The sequence below is a fragment of the Hippopotamus amphibius genome, chromosome 6, assembly GCF_030028045.1.
Source record: "Hippopotamus amphibius kiboko isolate mHipAmp2 chromosome 6, mHipAmp2.hap2, whole genome shotgun sequence".
NCBI classification, from domain to species: Eukaryota; Metazoa; Chordata; class Mammalia; order Artiodactyla; family Hippopotamidae; genus Hippopotamus; species Hippopotamus amphibius.
In genome coordinates, this window is record NC_080191.1 from 25,956,320 (window position 1) to 25,982,517 (window position 26,198).

The 26,198-nt window shown below is 37.8% G+C and overlaps 1 protein-coding gene across 3 annotated transcripts; it reads right to left on the reverse strand.

Annotated features, from left to right (window-relative positions):
• Window positions 1-521: 521 nt before the first annotated feature.
• On the reverse strand, window positions 522-19,898 carry GPRC6A (G protein-coupled receptor class C group 6 member A). Of its 3 annotated transcripts, none has more exons than XM_057740057.1 (6): window positions 19,705-19,898; window positions 17,094-17,397; window positions 14,345-14,656; window positions 7,439-7,651; window positions 3,892-4,015; window positions 522-1,624 (listed from the first exon to the last, which is right to left on the reverse strand). In XM_057740057.1, exons 1-6 carry the CDS (start codon window positions 19,896-19,898, stop codon window positions 522-524), a joined length of 2,250 nt encoding a protein of 749 aa, XP_057596040.1. The 3 variants fall into 3 exon arrangements, with proteins under 3 accessions (XP_057596040.1, XP_057596038.1, XP_057596039.1); XM_057740055.1 differs by having other exon boundaries at window positions 13,820-14,656; XM_057740056.1 differs by lacking the exon at window positions 7,439-7,651 and having other exon boundaries at window positions 13,820-14,656.
• Between the last annotated feature and the right edge of the window lie 6,300 nt (window positions 19,899-26,198).

Genomic DNA, 26,198 nt, shown 5'->3' on the forward strand with positions numbered 1-26,198 from the left:
TCAGGCTGAGAGCTCTATTTTCTTTGTTAAACAGGTGGTTGAACAGAGGGAGTTTTCAACCAAAATTTGGTGAAGGTAGTAGTAGTGAAGAAATATGGGATATATTTGCTTGGGAAGTAAATGCACATCTTAAAAGCAAAGACCCTTGGGACTTCCCTGGTGGTGCAGTGGTTAAGAATCTGCCTGCCAATGCAGGGAATACGGGTTCCATCTCTGGTCCAGGACAATCCCACATGCCTCCAAGCAACTAAGCCCATGTGCCACAACTACTGAGCCTGAGCTTTAGAGCCCATGTGCCACAACTACTGAAGCCCTCGAGCCTAGAGCCCATGCTCTACAACAGGAGAAGCCACCGCAATGAGAAGGCCAAGAAGAGTAGCCCCCACTCGCCACAACTAGAGAGTTCCCGCATGCAGCAACAAAGACCCAATGCAGCCACAAATTTTTTTAAAAATTAAAAAAAAAATGCAGAGACCCTAGAAACATTTCATTCTGAAATGTACCATGCCTTAAGGACTCATTCATATACTTGAGATTCTTTTTCGAGGCAAAGCTTTAGATACACATGTAGGATTTTCTCGGCATGTGTGTGCAAATGCTTGTGCCTGAAGATCTTTGCTTTTCTGCCAGGCTGCAGACCTGGGGTTGGTGGTTGTGACATTGCTGTTAGTGGAGTCCAGTGAAACGTGGCTCACGGCAAGGCTGCTTGCACTCTGGGAAGAGTAACTGTAAATCATTCTAAGAAAGGCAGACTTAGTGTTAGTCTCTTGCTTGCAAAGAATAACATAGCATTTGGGGAAGAATGTGCAACATAGGATCCCATAGTTAGATATTAAAATGACGATGATCTCCACAGCTGGCAGGTATTTGCCAAATGTGGTGGCATAGACGGGGATAAATGTGATCCAAGCTATGAAGTAAATGAGCATGCCAAATGTTATGAATTTGGCTTCATTGTAATTCTCAGGTAATTTCCTGCCTTTGAAGGCAAATATGAAGCAAATGAAGGCCAGGATGGCAATATAGCCCAGCACGGTGCCAAATGCGAGGACAGATCCCTCCTCACATTCCAGGATAATGACTCTGGGCAAGGAGACATTCTCTTCCACAGCAGGTGCTGCAAAGATAAGCCAGAGCGTACAGATGACAACCTGGACGCCGGTGCAAGTGAAGATGATGGGGATTGGTTTATAGACGCACTTCAGGAAGTTCTGCAACTTGGGATCAAAGCTGAAGGCTAGCAGAATTTTCAGGGACTTCATCAAAATGCAGGAGATGCAGAGAGTAAAGCTCACTCCAAACAGCGTCTGCCTTGTTTTACACGTGAAGTCTTGGGGTTCTCCGATGAAAAAGCCCGTGCTGGCGAAGTTGAGGAAATGACAGAACAGGATTACGTAGCTGACCATCAATCCCCCGGACGATTTCACAACAGGTGTGTTCAGGTTTCTTGTAAATATTATGCCAATGGCCAGAACAAACATGATTCCCAGTAGAGAGAGGGCCAGGAGCAGGATAGCCAAGGAGTCATGCCAGTTGAGATACTCCACTTCCTTTTCAAAGCACATTGTGCTCCTTACAGGGGCCCAGTGAGTTTCGTTGTTGCATAAAAGGCAGCGATCCATGTCTAAAAGACAGAGGAGATTCAGTTACATTGCAAACATTTAAACCAGGTGATTGTCCGCAATGCTACAAATGAGACTCCTCGGTAATAGTTCTGACTGGAAAACGCATAGAGATAATTGTCACATAGGTTACTTATTGAAAGAAAGCATGCACACAGCCCTTGGAAGGTGAGAGAGAAAGGATGATGGTGAGGAAACGGAAGAGGGGAAGAGAAAAAGAGAAAAAAAGAAAAAGCATCTGGGCTGTGAGTCTTTAAGAAATTAATATACTCAAGACAGATGCTAGCCTCCTATGAACTTGCTATTACAGATGGCAGTTCAGGGACTGTCAAGAATAAGGGCTTTGGAACCAGACATACCTCAAGCCCTTTCTCGATCACTTAACGATTCCTGTAATCTTGAACGAGCTAAATGAACTTTCTGAGCCTATTTCCAAATCCCTTAAAAAAAAGACTCTGCCTCACTGGGATGCTGCATTCAGTGAGATAATAAATATAAAATGTTTTGCAAGGAGCATCGCACACAGTAGAAATTTAATATGGTGGGAGCTGCTGTTATAAGTAAGGCTACAGTTCTTTTAAAAGCAGAGACAATATGGTGGGGTCACCCTAAAAGCTCTCTACGAGTGGGATAACACAGGATTGTAATCAATGACAGTTGGTGAAGAATTAAAGTTTATTTTTTCCCCAGGAGGTTAGTAAAACTGAGCATCTCACACAGGCAGTGATAAGCTTGAAAATGATTTACGCTGATTCGGAACGCAGGGTAGCATGAATACTTAATATCAGAGTGGAATCTCTGGGAATATGGCTGCATTCGGTTTTCCATTCCCATCCCCTAAAGATGGGGTCCAAGCTACTTCCAAAAAGCCTCTCGCCGGGCATCCATCTGATTACACTCCATAGTGCCTCTGTTTTCTTCATTAATCTCAAAGTCAGGTTGTGTTTCTGTTTATAAACTTCCTCACATTTCCAGCCTCCTCCTCTTTCCAAACCCTATTTCTCTACAAATATCCCTTCTTCTCTGTCCTCCCCTGAAGCACTGCTGCTCATGTCTGCCATTTCATTTGTTGATTCATTCATTTTCATTCATTATTGGCCCTATGTACAAGAGCTGTGTGCTAGAGACACACAAAGAATAGGAGATGGTGTCCTTTCAAATCACCTGAAATCCTTGCTTTTCCTTCAAAGTTGTGCTCAGTCTTCTACACTTGTTCTTGGAAGCAACGTGTCCTGGTTGTCAAAAGACAACCCAGACTGTACCTTGAAAGACTCTTGTACATCTTTATGAGACATAAATGCTACATACGCTCTTGGCGTTTTTATTTATTCTACTTGGCAGACAGTTGCTAGATACCATGTTACCTGGAAGATTTCCTCCCCAATTACTTCATTACACAGCACAACCCATCTCAGGTGGAGATAAATGGCATTTTTGTGAGACAAATGATAGAACATGAATATTGGACTGTTTACACTGGGATACTTCTCTTCTTGGAGCCAGTAATGAAAAAGAATAAGCACTTAGGAACTATATGGCTCAAGGGTTCTCAAATTTTATAGAAGATGACTAGGGATGCTACAATAAACCAGGGAACATAATGCTTTTAAAATAGGTTTAACTCCGGGAAAAGTACTGCTGGCTTCTTTTAGGGCTCCAAAGGCTGCCGACCTCACTCTTGCTCTTTACTTTGTGTATTTTCCTCTGATCTTGTCAAATTGTTAAAAACAGATTTGGCAAACAATCAGTAACATCTCATCCCTATCAATAGTTCACCTCCTGCTCTCACACAAGGTTCTTTCTTTTTACCCCTCACTGTTGCCTCTTGGTAGGAATAATGAGATCCAGGGTATGCCCGCCTCTGGGTCTTCATCATGCTCAGTGTAGTTAATTCAGAATTTATTTATTTATGGTTATTGTGCCCCAGTTACAAATCAGGCATGTCTGTGTGGGGGATACATGGACAAAAATAGACAGAGAACTTGCATTATTTTAAGAGGTGCAGGAGAGGAAGTCCAGTGGAAGGGAGGACATCTTCCCTTGGAAGTGAAATTACTTTCACATCTCTGTTGTGCATCTGCTTCTATAATAGAGCAAATTCCAAGAGAAAATGAAATCTCACTGGAATTTAATCTAGCAGAAGCATAAGGCACTTTTTACTTTTCAAATGAAAAAAGAAACCAAATAGAATTCATATTAAAAAAAATCAGTCTAAGAGAAGTGGTTCAGATGTGTCGCTGTACATGTGGCAGTGAGTGTGATTAATTACCTGTTTGATTACTATAGTGATTTTCAGGACAGTTCACACATTCATAGCAGCATATGTGTTGACTTTTTGTGGTTTTCTTCATTTGCCCAGGACTGCATTCCTTGGAGCATTTAGATTGAATTTGCTGCAAAGTGAAAAGAAATCCCAGATAGGTTTTTTAAAAGATTTATCTTAACTATCTTGGACTTAATTTACAGATTTATTTACAAAATAATATTTTGGTCTTTTTTTCCCTTCATAGTGTAATAGAATTGTTATCTGGAAGAATTTCAACAAATTTTAAAAATAGAAAATATTTCAGATAGTGAAACTGTTTAGGAAGAACACAGTTTTTGTCAAATTAATAACTTCTGTAAGCAAATAAGGGAAATTAACTCTTTTAAAAAGTCCCTTGACTCAGAATTATTGGACTTTATATTTTTTAGAAGGAGCTTGTTAATCATGCGGCCCAAGGAGCATGCCCAGCCTAATCTTAAAAAACAAAACAATGGAAAAAATTGATTTTAAAACCATTAAAGTATTCGTTAAAAAGAGAACCCTCGATATATACATAATATTTAAATTATTTTGAGAGTTTAGGTTATAATGATGCATGTCACAATGTGAGTCCCACGTAGCTTTCTACTTTTATCGAACCCTCTGTTTCCAATATAGCTAATAACTCTTTGCATTTCAGCTGTGTGTTTTCTTCCATTCCTAATCCTTTTCTCGTGGCACATCTTGTGAAATAAAAATTGTCTTACTCTTACCCTTGGGAAACCAAAGCAGAGTGGGTAAATGAGGCTCTCTCTAGATCTCTTAACAGCTATTCCTAGCCTGAATCACAAAGTCCTTAGCTAACTAGTCTTTTCTTTGGGACACAAAAATGATCTGACTGAGAGAGAAAACTGGCCAAGATTAGTAGCCCTGGGTTCACAAGTGCTGGCTTTCTTCTTCGCACCACAGCTATTGTTGATCTGGGTTTTCGGCGGGCAGGATATCTGCCTTGTGGATTCCCCAGGGAAAACTTTTAATCTGAAGTATCTACACTCCTCGGGGGTGTTCAGAAGACACAAAAGGATTTAACTACAAGATAAAGCTGGACATTATTCAGAGGAGAAAAGTGAAATCCTTCTTCCCAGCTCGACAGTTCCTTCTCTCTCTCAAGAGACATTCTAAAGTCTGGTATTGGTAATTCGGGGACATCAATAAATTTAAGAATGTTTGATATTTTGGACTGTGGTTTTTGATATCTTACCAAAATGCTGATACCCCAACTAGCCTGTATTAGGTTGACATTGCAGTTTTAAATAAGGTGCCAGGGAAGGCCTCCCTGAGATGGTGACATTTTAGGAAAGGCAGAAAGGAAGTGTACCATGTGGCCATCAGAGAAGATTATTATAGGCGAAGGAAACAGCAGGTAAAGGGCCTTGAGCTAGGAGAAGGGAAGACATGTATGGAAGGTTGAGAAAGCCTGTGGAGTTGCAGGAAGGGCTGAGAGTAAGGGGAAGGTAGTAGGAGATGAGGTGGGGGAGGTGCTGGTGGCAGGTAAAGTACAGTTTTTAAAGACCTTGGCTTTTCCTCTGAGAGAAATAGGATGTATAGGGAGGGTTCTGAGCAGAGCATGATATTTTACAGGGTTACTCTGGCCTCTGTCTTAAGAACAGGCTGAAGAGGGTAAGAGTGGAAGCAAAGAGCAGTTAGAAACCTACTGTCTGAATCTGGGTAAGAGGTGATTGTAGCTTGGAGTGGGGTGGTAGCAATGGAGAAGAGGACAAAAAGTGTCAGATTCTGGACCCATTTTGAAAGTGAAGCTTAGGTTGGATGTGTGACAGAAAGAGAAGTGACAAGGATCCCACCAGATTTTTCCATAAATGGCTAGGAGAAGGGAGTTGCCATTTATTGCAGTGCAGGTGGGTTCTGGAGCTCAGTCTTGGAGGCCATCGGTTAAGATGACTGTTAGACACCCAGGTAGAGATGTCAGTTAGGCAGTTGTATATTTACTTGAGTTGAAATTCAGAAGATAAAAATCTGGGAGTCATCTGCCTTTTATATAATGACATTATTTAAATGCCTGGATGAGGTCGCTAAGGAAAAGTGCAGACAAAAAGAGGAGCAGTTGTGAGCTCTGGGCCCACCAGTATTTATAGGCAGTAGGAATGGTAAGGAAACAGCAAAGGAGACTGAGAAGCTGCGAGAGACAAAGGAAGAAAACCAACGGAGTGTGCTGTTGTGGAAACAAAGAAAGCGTTTCATGGAGGGGAGAATAATTAGCAAGTAAGTGAAGTAAGATGATGTTTGTATTTATTAACTAGGAGAAAGAATTTTGATGGATTGAAAAGAGTTCAAAAGAATTATGGGAGGAGAGGATTTCCCTGGTGGTGCAGTGATTAAGAATCCGCCTGCCAGTGCAGGGGCCAGGGTTCGATCCCTAGTCTGGGAAGATGCCACATGCCAGGGAGCAACTAAGCCATGCACCACAGCTGCTGAGCCCATGTGCTGCAACTATTGAAGCCTGTGCACCTAGAGCCTGTGCTCCACAATAAGAGAAGCCACTGCACTGAGAAGCCCATGCACTGCAACGAAGAGTAGCCCGTGCTCACAACTGGAGAAAGCCAAAATAAATAAATAAAAATTTTAAAAAATATTCAATTAAAACACTAAAAAAAGAATTATGGGAGGAGAGATATTGAGGCCAGTGAATATATTCAACTTTTTCAAGGAGTTTTGCAGTAAAGAGAAATAGAGGAATGGGCAGTATATAGAGGGGGAAGTGGGGGATCAATGGAGTTCTTTTGTTTTTTCTTCAGATGGGAGGAAAAACAGCATATGTGTATCACCACTTAGATAACACAGAAAATACTTGAGGGTGCAAAAGAGAGTGGAGTGTTGCCAGAGCAATATCCTTGGGAAAGTAAAAGGGGTTGGGATTCAGAGGTCCAGTGGAGGAGCTCAGCTAGGAGTGTAGACAGCCCATCCACCATGCCAGATGGAAAGCAGGGAGACAGGCACAGACATGGTGGCAGGGCAACACTGGAGTTCCCTTTTGATTGTCTCAGTTTGTTAGTCAAATAGGAAGCAGGTTCCACTGAAAGTGAAGATGGAGAAGATGTGTTGGAGTCAAAGAAGAGAAAAGAAAGTATAAAAGAACCATCTAGGAAGGTGGACAAATTAATGGGCTAGGGTAATAGTCTGATTGTCTGATAGCCTTTAGGACCCACTGGAGGTTAGAGATCATGAATACAAAGTGAGAACAGTCAACAAGGTAGGTGGGGTTTTTTCTTTTTCTTTTTTGTTTGTACCCCACCCCCAGCTACATGGGGGCTATATCGATTAGGCAGAGAGTTTAATATAACCAGGATGATACTTAGGTCCAATGGATATGATGAAGAGAGAGATTGGCAAGGGAATTCAGGGTGATATACAAGTTGACCATGGAATTTAAGGAGGGAAGTTGGGGACAGAGAACAGGCAGTAGGACCACAGGAGGTCCTGGTGGGGTCAAGGACTTTTGCAGTTGAAGTGCTAATTGATTTGATTGCTACAAAGCAGCCAACAACACAATTACCTTAAGATTCCTGAACTCATTTTTTGTTTCTTGGTCTGTGACGATGAAGACATCATTCTTCAGGTCGTATTGTGCCATCTTGGTGATAGTCATGCGGCCGTTGATCTCCTTCCAGAGTACAACATCATATCCAGTATTCATATCGCCAAGGGCATCAAAATGATATGAGCCCCCTCCATCCATGAATGTCACATTTTTCAGTACATCAAGTAACTGTGAAAAACAAAAACAGAAACAAAGACTGATAGAAATATTGTTAAGTGTATCCATTATCCCAATTATAACAGTGCCTTACAAGGAATATCACTTAAAAATTAGAAAAAGGACATTCTGGATCAATGAGTGTGGTAACTGGTTGAGAAGTTTCTTAACTACTAGGCAACAATTTGAGAATTCTAGCCTCATTTCTGCCAAAGTCTTGCACTGTGAATTTGAGAAAGCAAGTTAACGTTTATGGAGGTAGCTTCTATAGCCTATAAAATTGAAATCTGAGCATCATTATTTTTTCCACATTGCAGAATTTCAGAATGGGTCCTCTGGGGCAGATGCCTGGACTCTAATTCTGGTTCCATATTTCATTAGTGGTGTGATCTTGACAGTTACAATTTCTTTCTAGGCCTCAGTTGAGGTAAATGAAACCTACTTAATGGAATTATTGTAAGAATTAAATGTAATTATGTATGTAAACACTTTAGTCCACTATCTGGAACAGATTAAGGATTAATGAAGTTAGCTTAATACCTTTAAGTACCTGTTATTAGCTAACAGAGATGTTACGCAAATAAATAAAAATACTTTGAGTCTGTCAACTAATAAAGTCACCTGACATTCATATATTACTTGCTAATACTCAAATATATGATGTCCTTTTGCTCCATAACAACTCAGTGAAGCAAGCTGAGCAAGGATCATCTTCCTCTTTTCTCAGAGGAGGACCCCAGCCAAGGGCTGAAGGACCTTATCTGAGGACACACATCTTGACTTCCATTATGGGGTCTTTCCATTGCACCTAACAATATATAGTTGAAATTCTCCTCACTTTTTTTTTTCCTTCTGACTCAGAGCCATTTGGAGTTATGGGAGACAGGAAAAACCATCCTGTCTGTCTAGAGTCACAATCAGCCCAGGTCTTTAGCCAAGTCTGAGTAGGCAGTAGTTGTCCTTCTCACCAGCCCCAAAATGAAGGCTGAGGGGACAGAGCTACAAACCCGAGAGACAGTCCAGTAACAACAGCACACTGCTCCTGGGGTGTGTACTAAGGAGTGTCCCTACCTGAGAAGTTAACTGGTGGACCTAAGGAAACTGCTAGTGCCTGCCCTCTAAGTCCATACTTGTTTGGTGGGAGGTGTGGATCTTATTATCTCCAATGGTTTTCAAGTCTGTTTCAGTAATTGAGGGTAAAGTGACCCCTAAATTTTATTTCCAATTTAGTTCAGAAAATGATTTTTTTTAACTTAAGAAGAAAGAAATATCATGAAAAATTACTTTTCTTGCTACCCAATTTGTACAGTGAGAACTCGTATGCAATACAGCTAGAACAGAAAATGTTTTACTGACAAATGGGGAAGCCATATTGAGCTTGTGCTGCAGGAGAATAATACTGGACTGGAAGGGAGGAAAACATCTGAGTTCTGGCTCCACCATTAACTTGATATATAATCATGGTTATATAAACCCCCTCTCTGAACACATTGGGCCCATGCATCTATATCTGTGATGCTTATGTGGCTTTTATTGGGTGCAAAATCTATGGAACAAGACAGAAATTATTCTATTTGAATAGAATTATTCTATTTCTTCTCAGTTAGTCTTTTATGAATGTTTCTTTCCTTCAGTTTTTTCCCCCTTTAGCAAATAGAATATAAGAAAATCAAGTTTTAAGTAAATGTATTAGCTACAATATTCATGTCAATGACCAAATATCACTTTGGCAAAATCTCTAAACATGTATATTGCTTTTATTACATGTCCTCACAGATTTCTTAGCTCATTTAATTAATTCAAATTAACTAGTATTACTTTAAAGAAGCAGCATATCAGATCTAACATGATGGAATTAACCAACAAAATCTTATTCCAGCAATTGCCTGGAACAAAAAACTATGGAGGGAAAAAAAAACAGAACAAGTAAAGCTCTACCTTCAATGTTCCCATCTCTACCTATGCACTGATTTTTCTTCTGGTCCTTCCTTAAAGATTATACACACGTATGCCTTAGTATCTTAGTTCCTTTAGGGAGCATATCCTCTTCCATTCTTTTGTCTGAACTATCATTTCCACCAGTTTTTTCCTGCATTTAATTAGGTTTTACAGGGTAAATTTCTGACACATATATGTTCTGTAAATAATAATAACATTATATGATGTAAATAAACTAGCACAATTCCATGTTTGTTCTTACAGGAAAGAGGATAGAGGCAAACAAAACAGTGCATTCATTACTTGTTAAATATTATATGGAACATGTGCTCTGGATTAAGGTAACTTTTGAACATTAATGCCACAGCTATTAAGCTATTAAAGCCTTTTTCCATCCATCATTTATTTATTTTTCATCCAGTCAACATGATAAGTTGACTCTAAAAAATTTAGAGAGTAGGATTTGCATTTCCATGATTATATAATTCACCTCTGTATGGTAATGACCTGTTTTTGAGAACACAAGGTCAGGAGGCCACTCCAATTAAGCTGCTGTGGTTGATGTTGTCTTCCATGTCCCCAATGCTTCTGCTGTTCACAACATCTGCCTAAGTGAGCTGTGCTTGTGAAAAGAGGTATATCTGTGAATAAATTAGAGACTAGCAGAGGAAGCAGCTTTGCATCTCTGTCTGGTACCCAATCTATGTCTTTTTTGTTTGTAACGTTTTCCATGGTGTAGCAAAAAAGCACATGACTAAGGCTGGGACAGTTTCGCTGCTAACTCTATGGTTGTCCATGGGCCAGACCCTTACAGCTGAGGTCCCCTCCAACTCTAAACTGCTGCAAGTCTCAGTCACCAGTAACACTTCTTCTTGCCAGTTCTTTAGGATGAAGTGTAATGAACATGAATCTGTGGATCTACCATAATATTTAAAGATTCAAGATGACGTATGTCAATGCTTAGCATAGTAGGCTTTATAGATCGTTAGTCATTATTTTCCCCATCACTCCACAGTCATTCCCTTCGTGTCCCAGTGTCTCATCTGACTTCTGGACCACTGCACTTGAATGTCTCATAAGTTCTTCAAATTCAACATGTCCAAGATGGAATGCTTAATATTTCTTCTCCCCACTAGACCTTCACTTTTCCCTGTGTTTCCATGTCAATAAGTGGTACCCATTGCCCAAATTTAAAGTCATTTGCAACATCTTTGCTTTTCTCTGTCATTATTTACATCCAATCTATCTCCAAATACTCTTCATCTTTCCTTTTAAGTATGTCTCTCCATCCTCATCGTCACACCCTTAGTACCTGTAGTACTTATACCTGAAGTATATGGCATCCTTACTGTGTGCCTGAATTACCAAACTGGTCTTTCCCTGTCTAGTCTTATGTTCCTCTAATCAATGTACATTACAGTAGGAATACTATTTCTACAATGGAAAGCAGGTCACATCACTCTTCTGTCTAAAAATAGCTTTAATTGGCTCCCCTTTGCTCTCTCAAGTCCAAACCTTTAAATATAGCTTGCAGACTTTCTATTGAAAGGATGATCTTTGTACCAGCAATATCAGCATCACCTGAGAGATTGTTAAAGTGAAGACTTTTAGGTCCCCCACAGTGGAACTACTGAATTAGCATCAGCTTGATAATAAGATTACCAGATAATTTAACTGTCCATCAAAGTTTGAGATGCTCTGATTGACAAAGCCCTAATGACGGATGCTTTACTAACCCTCCACTCTCATTTGCCTGTAATTTCCACAAAAGACTCCAGTTCTATGGCACTTTCTGATCCCTGAAGATGCCATGCTTTCTATCTTTGTGACTTTGCTGGTATATTTCTGTCTTACCAATCTATCATATTCACCAGAGATGTTATGATCTTTGGAGAATGTTTTCTGAATTGCTAATACTGGATTAGTTGCCTCAATCATATCCTTCTCCGCCATGTTGTATTTATACGAAAGATTGTAATGCATTATTCTACACTGTCATCAGTTCCTTAATTGTTTGTTTACTCCTCTAGACACATGACTTCTTTAGGGAGAGAATTGTCTTGTTCTCCATAACATTTTCAGCACTTAACACAATGGCTGGAACATTGAGACATCCAACAAATATTTGCCAAATAATTGTGTGAATAGTAGTTTGACTATTATACATTCTCTCATCACACATACATCACTCACTATCTTGTATATCATCTAAAGTACAGGAAAATAAAAAAGACAACTAAAATCACTATTCATAACAAGAAGCTGGTATCCTCACACACATCTGAGGAAAGTAAACAAAATCTGTTGAGGTAAAACAAGAATGACTATACTATCCCTGAATACTGCTCACAGATATCACCAAATGCAGAGGCAAAGTAAGGATTATCCTCAAATATTAGAGAAAACTTACTCCTTTAAAGTTGTTTGAATCTAAAATCATTCAGAAAGTATTATTTAAATATTAGTGAATTTTGCCAGGGGACAAAATAATTTTTAGGAATATATCTTTGATTAGTGACCCTAAAGGTTGCTGATCTTTTAAATTTAATGTCTATCGAGATTTCTTCCTAAAAAGACAGTTGTTTGCATTATTTGTCCTGTTGAATCTGGCACAGATGTGGCTCACTCATGATCAAAGGAGCAAGGCACTCCCTTATTCCTCCTTCCCAGTCTGTTTCTGTTTGTTTCTGGATTACCATGCTCCCGGAGGGGAATAAAGAGTGACCCCAGGCTCCTAGTGTTTAAATAAAACATTTTAGAAGATCTGCTTCGATTACACTTTCTCAAGATTTTTCCTCAGAATGTTTGAGACTTATTCCTGGTTTAAAATACTTTCCCAAAGGATAAACAGCTATTGCTATTTGTATTTCTCTTTCCTTATGAGTCTCTTTATAGCTCCTCTCATTTATCCCATCTGTCTCTGATTGTCTGTTTTCTCTCCATTACTCTCTTTCAACCTCTCATTCTTAAAATTTCATGTAGGTGGTTTCATTATGTTGGTCCACTTAACTTATAGGTTTGTTTGTTTGTTTGTTTTACCAATCCCTCATTAAAGTTTTACACTACAAAGGGTATGCTTTCAAAGAGGCATCTTAAAATCATTAGACATAAATATGCGTGTATATATACACATACACACATATTTTAAAGACAGCTTTAATTTTTAAAAAATCCTAATCTCTAGTCTGACCTCTTCATTAGGTTTTTTTGCCTTGCATTTACAAGGTGAAACCTAGTTTTAAAATGAGCAGCTTGAAACACCCTATGACTATCACATGATTCACCCAAATGTCAGCTGCTCACCTCAGACCTTGGAGCTTCTATTTGTCGGTGTTTAAAGTAAAAATGACAAAAGTAGAAACAGCCTGCCCTGGACACTCTCTTATGTGATCAGAAGAACTGGATCTTATTCCTTTTTACCTTTTTTCCGCTAACATATTTAAAATAAATATATTTTTTGGAACATGTTTCTGCTTTAAGACAGATAGGTTTGGCTTTGAGTATATGTTATTGAGAAATTTTGTTTCTGCTGAGTAATATTTATCATGTAAAGCAGAATTTGCTTTTAAATGCTTTGTTTGTGGACATTTTAAAAACCCAATGGATCATTTTCACTAAATAGGGCCACATTAAGCTTTAATTAGAGTTTTTACAAACTAATCAAAGAGAAGAAAGGGAACGACTTCTTCTACACAATTAGTGGTTCATTTAAACCTGAAATATCATAGGAATTGTTATGATTGATCTAACAACATTCATGTGAAGAAGACTGGAGTCCTAAGGAGACTGCCCTAAGAGTCATAGCTGGAGACACCACAAAAACCAGACAACTTTTAGCTGTTGTTTCCTTATCCATAATATTTAGCAATAATAAAAAGGATCATTAAACCACAGCCTGGTCTTGTGTTTGTTAAGAGCATCACAAGAGATAATTCATCTGAAGCTTTGAAAAACTGCAAGATCAGATTCAAATCCATAAACTAAAGAAAAATAGCACCATCAACAGAATCTTCTTGGAAAATAAAAGAACACAACTTTGGTGGGTCAGAGTAGGAGGTGAAGGTAAAATAAAAACTCTATTATCCTTAAGAATAAAGAACTAATGATAGAAATGCAGGTTATACACTCAAAGTACCTGCTTATAAAATGAATATAATTAAGAGCACTTTATATAAATATTGCAAATTAAAGGAAAGAAAGAAATGCTGGTAGGGGAATTTTCTTGGATATGTGAGTTAATACCTCCCATGGTTGAAAGGCGTTGGGGTTCTGACAGTCTCGAGCTTGGCACAGATCCTGAATGGCATAACCAAGGGCAAACACTGCTAGCTGAATACTGTGAACAAGTCCCGGCTCAGTGTAATCCCACAGGAAGTCATTTCTCAGGGAGAAGTTCCTTTCTATATCCTGGTTAGCCTTGTAGGCCAAAGACCCCTGAGAATAGTTGGAAATGCATTGACTCAGATCACCGTCCTCAGCATGTGCACAGGCAGACAAGAGCATGGCATATTCATTTAAGGGCTTGTTATTATCACTGGGGAACATATGCAGATTTTGAAGAAAGGAATGGAAAGAGGACATATTCCCCCTTCTAAAGGTAAACCCCACAACTTTTCCAACCCTTTTAACATTAGGTATGGTCGTGATCTTGGTGGCCGTTGACCAGTTATCGCTAGCAATCCAGATCTTTTTTATATTCCTTTCAATGGCTTTACTGAAGAGATCGAAAACATGGAACTGACTCAGAAATACCACAATGACATTAACCTGGGCTTCTGCTATGATTCTCTCAAGTGTCTGATTGATCTTGACTTCAACAGTATTATCTGAGAGGAAGGCTGGGAGAACTTCTCTGAAGGCTATGCACACATTATTTGCTGCAGTCTGAACTGCAAAATTGTTGAGAGCCAATCGTCCATAGTCATCATCTGTTGTTAGGATGCCAATCCAGTTCCATCCAGATTTCTGAATCAGGTGGGCCATTGCTTTAGTTTGGTAGAAGTCACTGGGCACAGTCCGTAAAAATGAAGGAAAGCGAATTTTGTCACTTAGGGTTTCTGCAGTTGATTCATAGCTCACCTGGAAATGGACAGAATCTTTTAGTTATGGTGTTGATGAGCTGCAGGTGCCTGATCATAGTAGGTGTTCTTCTCTTTGCTTTCTGTGAGTTTCCATAACGTTTCCTAAGTTCTTTGCTCTTTTCTATCCTTCCCCTTCAATGAACTACTTTGTAAATAGCATAAATCATGATATTTAGTACCTGGTGACTGTTGAGAGTCATTGCTTTTCAATCATTTGGTACCATTAATAGTATAAGCCCATCAAGCGTTCAATCTCTGTCTTATATCTCCATCTACACTCCTATATCCATCTATATTTATCTTACATTTCAGGCCAGGGTCAATAGTGGATATTATTTAATTACTTAGAGATAAATACAGGAAAATGCAGCCAGTCAAATAAGCAAAATGAATCTTGGGACACCTAGTTTGTTCAAAATTTGTATAAATGACAACTTTGATGATTTTTATTCAAGGTAAAATAAATCATCCAGACAAATAATCATCTATGCAGGGGTCAGCAAACTTTTGTCTGTAAAGGACCAGATGTAAAATATTTTAATCTTTGTTGGTCACATATGGTCTCTGTCATGTATTATTCTTGTATTTTTTCTTACAACCTTTAAAAAAATGTAAAAATCATTCTTAGCCTGACAGCTCAAGAGCTTAAGAGACACATTTAATCCACAGGCTATACATTCAATAGTTTTGCGACTCCTAATCTACTCAAATGAGCAGCAGCATTTTGGGAGACCTCCCTAATGTGTGGCAAGTTTTGCCTAATTTACAGCTTTGGTGATGTTTTTCTAGGGAGAGTTATTACCTTCCCCAGCTGCAGTGACACTGTGCCACTTCCTCAGTGAATTTTTTTTAACTATTTATAGTAGCTGCATGGTATGGGGGAAAGACAATAGGCTTTGGAGTCAAACAAATTGTTAGAATCCTGACTCCAGTGAATTTGGCAAAGTTCGTTAACATATCTTACCCTGTGAAATGACAGGATTCTTGCAAAGACTGAAGGAGAAATTTTACATGGATATCGGCACACGGTGGACATTCACTAAAGCCTTAATTCCCTTTCCAATACCTGACATTGCTATGCTCACCTTCACTGTGCCGCCTGAGCTTCTGTAAAATCTGTGTTATTGTAGAGAGTCCCTTCTCCTATTGTGTTGTCTATCAAGGAAATTACATTTTTACATTAAACAACCATTGTTAAAAATAGTCTACTTTTCTTACTTGTGACCTAACTAGCCTTATATATAGTCTAGAAATTTTGGGCCTAAGCCTTATCTCTGAAATATTTGGGGAATAGTTCTTTTTGTTTTATTTTGCTTAAACTTAAACTTTTCCTTATCAACTTCACTAGATTATAGTATAATAGAACTCTCAGAGTCTTACATGGGTATATGCACTTATTTAGTCTAGCTCCAGAAAGTTATATATTTTGAATTCTTATACATTTTTATTATATATATATGTGTATATATATATATATATATATATATATACATATACATATTTCTATCTGTTCACTTCCATCAGATGGTCATTTCTTGATAATCTGACTATAAGCCTTTTCTAACTTTTGGCTTCTAATCTTCCTTGAGCTTAGAAAGCAGTGACCTAGTGAGTTATAGAGTGATGTGATATGAAGGTTAGTCGGTTCAGAATTAAAGCCAAGAGAGCTTGCTCAACTCTGAGTAATGTACAGGGCTCACTAATATGTGCTTTGGTCTTTCAGAGACCATTTTGCTTACTTCCTGGTTAATGGCTTGCATTATAGAAAGCCCAGTAGTTCCACAGTCTCTGCTCAAAACCTTGCCATCATACTCAGAACAAAATGCAAACCATACCACAGCTTACAAGATGCTGCATGACCTGGCCCTTACCCATCTCTACAAGTGCATCTCTTTCTCTGCTCCTTTCTGCTCAAACTCATCTAACCGTGTTGACCTTTTGTGATTCTTTGGACATTTCAACTTTGTACTTACTGCTTTCTCAGCCTAGATACTCTCCTCTTCTCCTTCATCTTCTCTCGACTGTCCCTTTCCATTCAAGTTTCAGGCTAACCGTCACCTCTTTAAGAGTCTTCCTTGACTTCCATGCCCCTTTACCCCTCACTTCCTCTTCAGTTTTCTTCATGGCACCTGACTGATGTTATTTTAGAAACAAGGTAGTAGAGGTGCTCAGAGGTTTCTGTCTTATCCAAATCATGCTGAAAACTGTCAGAAATTAGACCTGACAGATTGAGGGGTAACTACTCCCTTAGTGCTTTGATCACTATACTATCCATAATAGGGCACATCTTTTCTTTCTTTCTTTCTTTTTTTTAACTGAAGAGAAAGAAAGGATAAAGGAAAAGCATCTGTGTAACTAGTTTCCCAGATTACCCTGATCATTTCATGATAAAGAGTACAATCAAACCCAATGTTTGGAGGTAGAACGAAACCCACCTGTGGCATGAGCTGCAAATTCAACATCCGGGAGACAGCCATGGTTATTTCTGAGTAGCCAGCACCTATGACAGCCTTAACCCTTGGCATGTAGCTGGAATAGTCACACTTAAACTCCACCATTTCTCTGGAGCAGTTGAACTTAGAGAGAAACCTCAGAGCAGCTGCCATTGCCACTGTGACATCTGTACAAGTGTCGTAGATTTCATACCCTAGTTTGACTCCAGATAATAGCGTTGAATTATTGATCATCTCAATGCTGTGTATCATGGCAAGAGTTTGAAGAAAATTTGATATTTCAAAGCTGTTGAGAAATAAATTTTTTTGAAATTAGAATGTAACTCTTCTACAAACACAATGATATCCCATCTTATTCTCATCTCTGCCTTATAATAGGCAATTCCTGAATCAGTGAAGGTTACCTCTTGAAGGATCTAAACTTCATTTCTTTAAAAATAGTTTTATGGAAACCTTTCTCAGGAGTATATAGGAACCCACAGTTTCTCAAATGGAGTCTTTGGAACAGGATTTAACCTTTCCTTTTCGAGATCATTTTGAATACTCAGTTTAGTATTCTACAGTATGAAGATGTATCTGATTCCTGTTCTTTTTGTAGTTAGATGTCAGCATTTTATTGCTGTCCAAGTATCTACTTTTATAGACTCACTAGCCAATTTTTTATTCTTCTGTTGCTAATCTGTTGCGGTTGGAAACCAGATGAATAAGACTCTTAAGAATTACTTATAAAACAGGCTCTGGGTAAAAGCCCAATAGCTTTCTCCTAGATAATGTGCACTATTTTAGTTCCAAGGCATAGATATTTCGTCTTTTAGTGGGTTTTTCCAGTTGGCTTCTGGACTTGTGATTATTCCAGAGCCCTGAGTTGTCTGATTACTGATTTACTGTTAAGTTTATTTCACCCACCACTGTATACAAAAGGTTACAAACAGTGCCTAATACAGAGTAAGAATTCAATAAACATTTTTTTTAATGAATAAAAGGGGATCTTGTTCAGGGTTTTGATATTTTCAAGTTTCTTTTAATTCATTTCATTATGATAAATTAAATAATATTTGAATAATGCTATTTGTCATTACAAACTAAATGTGAAGTTTGGCAATGAGCTTTAAGTTTTTAACTTAAAGAAACAAAGAAGAGAGAAAGGTTAAAGTAATGAATTGTCTGGCAAATAAAATGTATATTATTTTCAGAGTCCCCCACATGTCAGCTCCGTGAGAGTTTGAACCTCTTTGGTGTTTACCTCAGTATCCCTCATGCCTAGAAAGGGGCCTGGGTAATGTAGGCATTTAATAAATAGTTGTTCAATGTTGCATGAATACTGTTTCTCTCAAGGAGTGACAATAAAGCAAAAGGATGTTCAGTGATTTTTTTTTCTGGAATAAATTTGCTTATTAGACCAAATGATTTTTTTTTTTTTAGCATTTTCCATCCTTATTTGTTGGCTTATGATTGTGGGCCTTAAATCTGCTGTGCCTATTTAGTGCTCTGAAAAATCCTCATTAATTTGGGGGTGTTCGCTGGTATTCTTGATAATCAATGATGAAGATGACAGTGGCTCAAAATGCCCAACTTCTGGGGAGAATGTCAGGAAGGAATCTTAGAGTGACGTGGGATCACATTTTACCTGAAAGCATTCATAGAGGGCAGGCTAAATACTTTTTGATTTAAAAAAGAAAAAAAAAGAAAAAAAAAAGGAGAACAAAAGAGGAGATTAAGTTTATATACAAAAACATCAAGATAGAAATCAGGATTTGAGAGTTAGAAGGAAGCACTGGGATCACATTTCTATAGCAACAGAAGCTGATGCTGCCTGTCTTTAAAAGTTATCCAAGCCATTATTTTACAGAAGAGAAAATCAGAAACTGAAACTCAAAGAGTTTAAATGACTTGCCTAAATCTACAAAATTACTTTGTCCCCAAACTGAAATTAGAATTCAAATAGCCTGTTCTCCTTAAAGAAAGCCATCTATAGTAGCCTCCATCCAGCTTTACTTTTCTATAATACACCATGGCAAATGTCTTTTCTATAGTCAAGTGCTCACAATATAAAGTATTTGTGAAGGAAGAAGGAACACTCTGAGGTGAAACAGGGTCTTAATTCATTATGAAATAATTAGATTATTTCAAGAATGAAATAAATACAGTGTTGACAAAAATGTTAATATAGAGAAAAAATTTTAGTGCAGTCTATTTTAAACAAAGAATTAAATAAAGATCCATGTTTGAAACAGCCCACATTTGTGAGTGGTAGAAATATAAATGTGCTATGTATGCTTGTAGTGGACAGGCTACTGTGTCTTCTCACTGGTTTTCTCTTGTGACTTCAGGGGTTATTATTTTTAGGCAAAATCCAAATAAATATATTAATGGGAAGCACTCATTGCCTCTGTACTTGGAGGCTGATTATACATATAGTGTTAGTATATCTTTCTTTTAAGGAAGAATAGCAAGACAACTATATGCAACTTAGAAATATATGAGTTTAAATTTTATTAAAATAATTTAGATGTTAATACAAGTAAACATTTACATGCCCTAGTCTCACGGTATAATCTTGAAATCTAAATGTGTTCTCTGAGGCTTTACTCACCCGACACACTTCTGGATTTCTGGCCGTCTGGGGTAGTCTTCTGATGACAGCATTTTTTCGTGAATGGCAAACAAACCTCCAATCATAATATGTCCTGGAGAGGTGGCAGCCACAAAATCATCAGGGGTCTGGCAAGGCTGGGAAGTAGCAAAAATAATCACGAAACAGGTAATCAGTACTATCAGTAGTGCCATGTTTCTATCTCATTTGCTCACTTCTTGCAAGTTCTTAGGAATCATTCAGCTCACAGAGTGCCAGCAACATCATCTTTATTTCACCTGTAAACACCATATAAAGTATTGGATAGTGTCAAGGGCCAGAAATACTCAGTGTTCAGATTCTTGATGACAGTCAAAACAGTTCTTCACCAATAAGAACATATCAGACTCTCTCATACTCCGTTGTTGATGTGTGATGGCAGTAACGCCAGGTAAAAGCTGATAGAATTAGAAACACAGCTCCTCGCTGTGATAGCATTTTTTACTCCACTGACACGTCAAGGGCTTTGAGTCATGTTGGCATTTCTTTTGAAGTAGGATATAGAATCTTCAAGAGAGAGCAGTTTGGGAAAGTTTTCCCATTTCAGAAATGGACAGTTTCGCATTTTCAAAGGTATCACATTCAAGGCACAAAAGCTGCAAAGTAGTTTGTAAACTGTTTAGAAAAATAGCCTCCTGAATTTATTTTCCCGGAAAAGTTGTATATAAAAAATGAAATTCAGTTATATTTAAGTATTTATCACTGTCAGTTTACATGTGTCTAGAAATAAGCAGCTTCTCTGGTGATGGGCAAAACTAAAAATGAGATGAAACTTGTCTGATGTAGTATTTTGCTTTGAACAAGAAAGTTCTGTCATAGATCATTGACATTTCCACAGCTGTTTGTGGATTTTGTTTTTATAAATTTGGAACTCTTCAGGCTACATGTTCTTAGTGCTTCAGAATCTAAACTAACGAACATGACTTTGAGGATATCTTTTAGAATTTAACAGAAGATAGATAAACCTCCATAACTGGCACTATCAAGAAGAAGTTAAACAATTTTAACTCTACTTTTTAAAATCAATCTTTTTCAAACATTGGTTTAAGGAAGAATATATCATGGGCAAACAATTCCAAATCTAAAACATCCAGTTTATTTAATAAGTAGCATTTAAAGGGGTTTCAGAAAATAAAAGAGTACAATGACAATTACGATATTTTTCACCATTGAAATTATCCTTAGGTTCCATTGACGTGTGGAGCTTGTGCCAACTGAAGAGAGGAGAAGTCACAGCTCTTCACACAGTGTCATATGCTTCCTTGTCTTACCGTTTCTACCAGTGGCAGGATTTCCTCTTAGGATCTAAACCAGTGAACTTAAGTTGTCCAGAAATTTTAATATACATGAGTTTGAAGACTCTTCGAAAGTTTAGCAATTGCATTTTACCCAATTAATCATTATTTATTTGTTTATGTGTATATGTGCGATTGAATAAATTTATGTTTTCATGAACTTAGTTATTTTGCTCAGAAAGCTCCAAGATCTGCTATAATTATAAGTTTGAAGATGATTTTGGTAAAGATACACTAAAAAATAAGAAATTCAGATAATTGTCCAGCAAAAGGATATAATAGGTATTAAGTAACTCAGAGTGATTCTGAAGATATGACCCTCATGTGACCATATTGCTCAAACCTGACATTTATTTGAAAAGTCAGTGACAAAAGTTATACCAGTGATCTCTTAGGATGCAATTTTAAGAATATTTAGGGTCTTTGTTATCTGACTTTCTTATTTTAATAAATATAATCTAAGTTGGAAAAATCTGTTTCTATAAAGAAGCCTTCTGAAGGTAGGAAAACAAAAGATTTCAAAAGCCTTTGTCCTGTAATAAAATTCAGTGTCATCTGGCAGAAAGTACTCAGACTTCAGAAGCTGACAGACTGGGTGGCTCTACCTACCACTTAGCATGAGACCATGAATGAGTTACTGAACTTTTCTGAATGATAATTTTCTCATCTATAAAATAGGTAATTTATTCTAGCTCATGGATATGTTTTGAAACGAGCTGAATTGATTTGTAAAGCTCCTATATTTTAGTAGGCACTCAATAATTAGCTCCTTTCTTAATCCATTAGGGCTGCTATCACAAAAAATACCATAAACTGGGTGGCCTATAATCGACGAACCTTTATTTCTCACAGTACTGGAGGTGCCGGCAGATTTAACGTCTGCCGAGAGCCTGCTACAAACTTCACATGGCGGAAAGGGTAGGGGAGCTTTCTCAAGATTGCCTTTATACAGGCACAAATCCATTTGGAAGGGCTCTGCCCTCGTGACCTAATCATTTCCCAAAGACCCCACCTCCTAATACTGTCAACTTTGAGCTTAGGTTTCAACATCTGAATTTTGGGAGGATATAAACATTCAGAATATAGCAGTTCCCTCCTTCCCCTTCTCAAAACCAAACTGAAGGTTATTAATTCCTACATTTGGAGTGCCTTCCACAGTTGGCTAAATCATTGTTCAGAGATATTTCTCAAACATCTTAAATGCATGCAAACATCTTAGAAATGATGATGTTTATAATAGTACCATTAGCTGGTCATTGTCTCCCTAGAGTGTAAATCCACCACTGAGTTCAGTGTGAAGGAAGATACAGAGTGTATTAATTACTTCAGAATTTCACTGGACACATTATCCTCATTGTTGTAGTTTCTGTTATCATCAAGATTTGCTTTTGGACCAGGGACAAACCTTTTAGCCACCATTTTAAATCTACAGTTACTATATATTTTCTGCTATTTACAAAGACTAAAAAATTATAACAACTCCTACTATTTCAAAGGTTTTTTTTTTTAAGTCTTAACTGTTTCTGAAAGATAAAAACTGGAAGAAGTTTTGAGAGATGAACTACTGATGTCACTAGCTTGCTCCTCCTTTTGACCTCAAGGTTCTATTATTTCTTTGTAACTATCTTTATACAAAGCGCTATCTGGCTAATATCATTTAAAGGGACTAGTGATAGCATTACCCAAGTAATTCTCATAGAGATACCATCACCCTGTTTGGACAAGTACAGTAAGGGATGTAAAATCAGTGGGTGAGGGTGCTTTGCTCTATCATTAGTTTGTAGCACTTCAACGGAATGACTCACTGCAGCCCCAGGAAGCTATTCTGAGCTACAGTAGTTACTAGATATGAGCAGCATCTTATATAGCCTATTGCTATTATCATCCACTTGCAAAAATCAAATTATCAGTTTATATGATGCTTAAGCATCACTGAATGTTAGAGGGATACCATTGTACTGTAAATCACAAACTTCAGCAAACTTCAGTTAGAGGTAAAATTAGATGGCAAAGGCCTAAATCCCCAGTGGACCCAGTCGGCTGCATAGCTAAATAATTGATTTCATTTAGTTGGATTTCAAATATATCAATAAATTTAGAATTTGTTCTTAAGAAGGTTATAAAATAATTGAGTCAAATTCTGGTTCTTTTGCAATCTTTCCCCTGTCAGTTCCCCTGTTCCGCTGTACTTAGACTCACCTTGTCTCAGTATTCCATCACTGTGTACTCCACATTGCATTATCATTTATTACGGCAATGCTTCTGCTGCATCATACCCTATCTGCTGGACTCCTGTCTGTGATTGAAATGTCTCTCCTAGCACTTTTTATGTAATATATAGTTTCAGCACTAGGGAGTTAATTTTCTTTAATGTTCAACACAGGGAATATTATCCTACTCAGGGCACCCTAGGACATCCATGGATGGACTTCATGAGAGCCTGTGAATCCCTTAAAATTGTATAAAAATTTTGAGTGAACATGCCTGTGTGGATTTTTCTGGGGAGGGCATTCAGTGCTTTTATCAGATTATCAGAGTCTGTTTCCCCCAGAGGAGTTAAGCACTACTGTCTATTAGAACTGAATTTGAGCCTTGCTTCCTAGGAAACACAGGAATGTTTTCTGAGATAATGCTCCTGCCTTTGCTGATCCCCATTTGTAACTCAAATCATCCTCACTAATCTTCCACCAACAACTTCATCATTTGCTTGATACCCATTCATCATTTAATACCACCAGTTAAAAGACCCACAAATTATTTCTCATCCATCACGAAGCAGAACACAACTAGATCACCACCCTAAGAAGACCAGGCCCACTTACCTTACTTACCACAAAATGAAGGGAAGGATAGTTGTTTTCCAGTGAAGTTAAGCAGCAGAAACAGTCTATATAGTTTCATTAGTTTAGACCAGAACAGGCCAAACGTTCATTTTTCAAAGCTATTTTCATTTTCTTTGTTTTTTCCTACCAATCATGCAAAAAAAAAAGTTGTTATTAAATTAATCATTTTGTTGTAATTTGAGTGTGTGTTTGTGTGTGTGTGTATGTGTGTGTGTGTTCGCCTCTCTTAGGAGGAAATCTAATAACTTAGGTTACCGTTTAGATCTGCTTTTCATAGTCTCACATAGAATGGTAATGTAGCATTTCATCGTCTTCTCTTTACCTCTGATATTACTCTTCCAGTTATAAAAGTACTTCTTTTGCCCAGCTCATTCCTAATTGTACAATAGGCAAGGAAATAAAAATCCCAAAGGATTTGCCTCAGTACCCAATCATTGCCTCAACCTTCTTTTTATATATTAGTTAAATCTCTCAAATTTCAAATTATATTTTAGCTTCAGTGGAGTTATAAAACAGTTAGAAGGCTTTCATCTTTTGTATAAGTTGCACATGCTTGAAAGCCATTTTCAATATCAAGCTCAATTGTGAATACAAAAGAAAAACAAATCTACTGAATCACTGCTTTCATGCTGTTGATACAATTAGTTGACTGAGTGCACATCTCACTTTTCAGTTTTTTGACGTGTACATATATAGCCCAAGACAACCACTTAGCTCCCTTTCCTCTACAATAAGTAATGCATAATTTATAGAATAAATTTTCTTCAGGAATTTGTAAACAGTGCTCCTGTATCCCCACAGTCCCTAATAAACATTCTACACATAACAGATGCTTACGTTGGTGATAAACCTATTTCTTCTTAACCAGGTTACTGTGTTGAGCTCAAAGTTGAAAAAGTCTATTTTCTTTTTACTCTAGATGTTGACACGAGTATTTCCAACCTGTTCGTATTTGGTTTTGGCTTTAAATGTCACTTCCTTAGAGAACTGATTAATTTTCTTCACAGCATTTATTAATATCTCTCACCGTTAGTTATTTGTTTACTGTCCGTCTCCTCCACTATATTTAAAAACTCTATAAGGATAGAGATTATGTCCATAGGGTTACTCGACTGTATCCAGTATCTTATACAGGGCCTAGCACATGGTAGACACTCAATAACAAGCTGTTGGACAACTGATTGAGTACATCGGAACAGCACAAAAAATGGGTGGCTACCGTTTAGACTGCCCTTCTTGGCTGGGTGCATGTAGCTTTAGAAACCTTCAGTACCCAGAGGAACTCTGAAAGCTGAATATTGGTAAAGCTTATTCACAAGCTAAAAGCAGAAACTCCAAGTTCACATTGGTTTTCTCTGGTTTGTGATCTTAGGATGAAGATCTGTTTGGGGAATCAGACACCTGCTCCCCTATTTATTCATTCTCCGCACTCCACTCCTAATGAGGTGGAATAGGAGCACCTGGCTGATTGCACGTGCAACAGACACTACCGACCGGTTATTTGTTTTCAACATACTCCATCAGGTTCACAGTTCACGTTGTGAGTGTCACATGTCGGTGTTTTAAGGATAAATAACTTTTTACATGTGCTACACATGCAGCTGTTGGTTTCAATTCAGTAGCAGGAATAAGCAAAGTAAATGATAAGTGATTAGACAGCAAACTCAGAACAGGTTATCAGTGGAAAACTGCAAGATTGCTTAGGAATGGAACCTATTTTCCTTTATAGGTTTCACAGCAATACAGGCAGAAATAAAGAGGTTGATGAGTTTGAGTGGGAAATAGGACATTGTGTAAGAGACAAGCTTAGCTCTTCTCCCTTGAGAGTCCAGATAATCAACAGATTTAATCCCTCAAACAAAGGCAGACAAATTTGGTTAAACCAGCCTGGTGAATTATTGCAGATCTGGCTGCTTCAGTTGGCAAGCAGTCATTGAAAAGTTTTTTCAAAGTTTACTTATAGAAAGAGATAACATAGCTATTGAAAACAAACAGGTAAAATCTTCTCTCTTATGATTACAAAAGACAATGTAACTGATAACTTATTTAGAAAGATAACAATTATACTTAAGATGGCTGTATAGAATCCTAGATGGTCAGGTTCATTAACCAGCATCATTTAGCTCTTTGAATCCATCAATCTGTCCTCAAATACTGTAGAAATAAATGCATATAATTCTTTAAATCTGTAAAGTAGAAAATGAGAGTTGGAAACAAGAAATAAAATTGAATCATAAACATATTTGTGCTGATAGACTATTATCCATTTCCTGAGGTACTATCAAAGGTAAACTGATTATGCAGCGATTCAATGCTT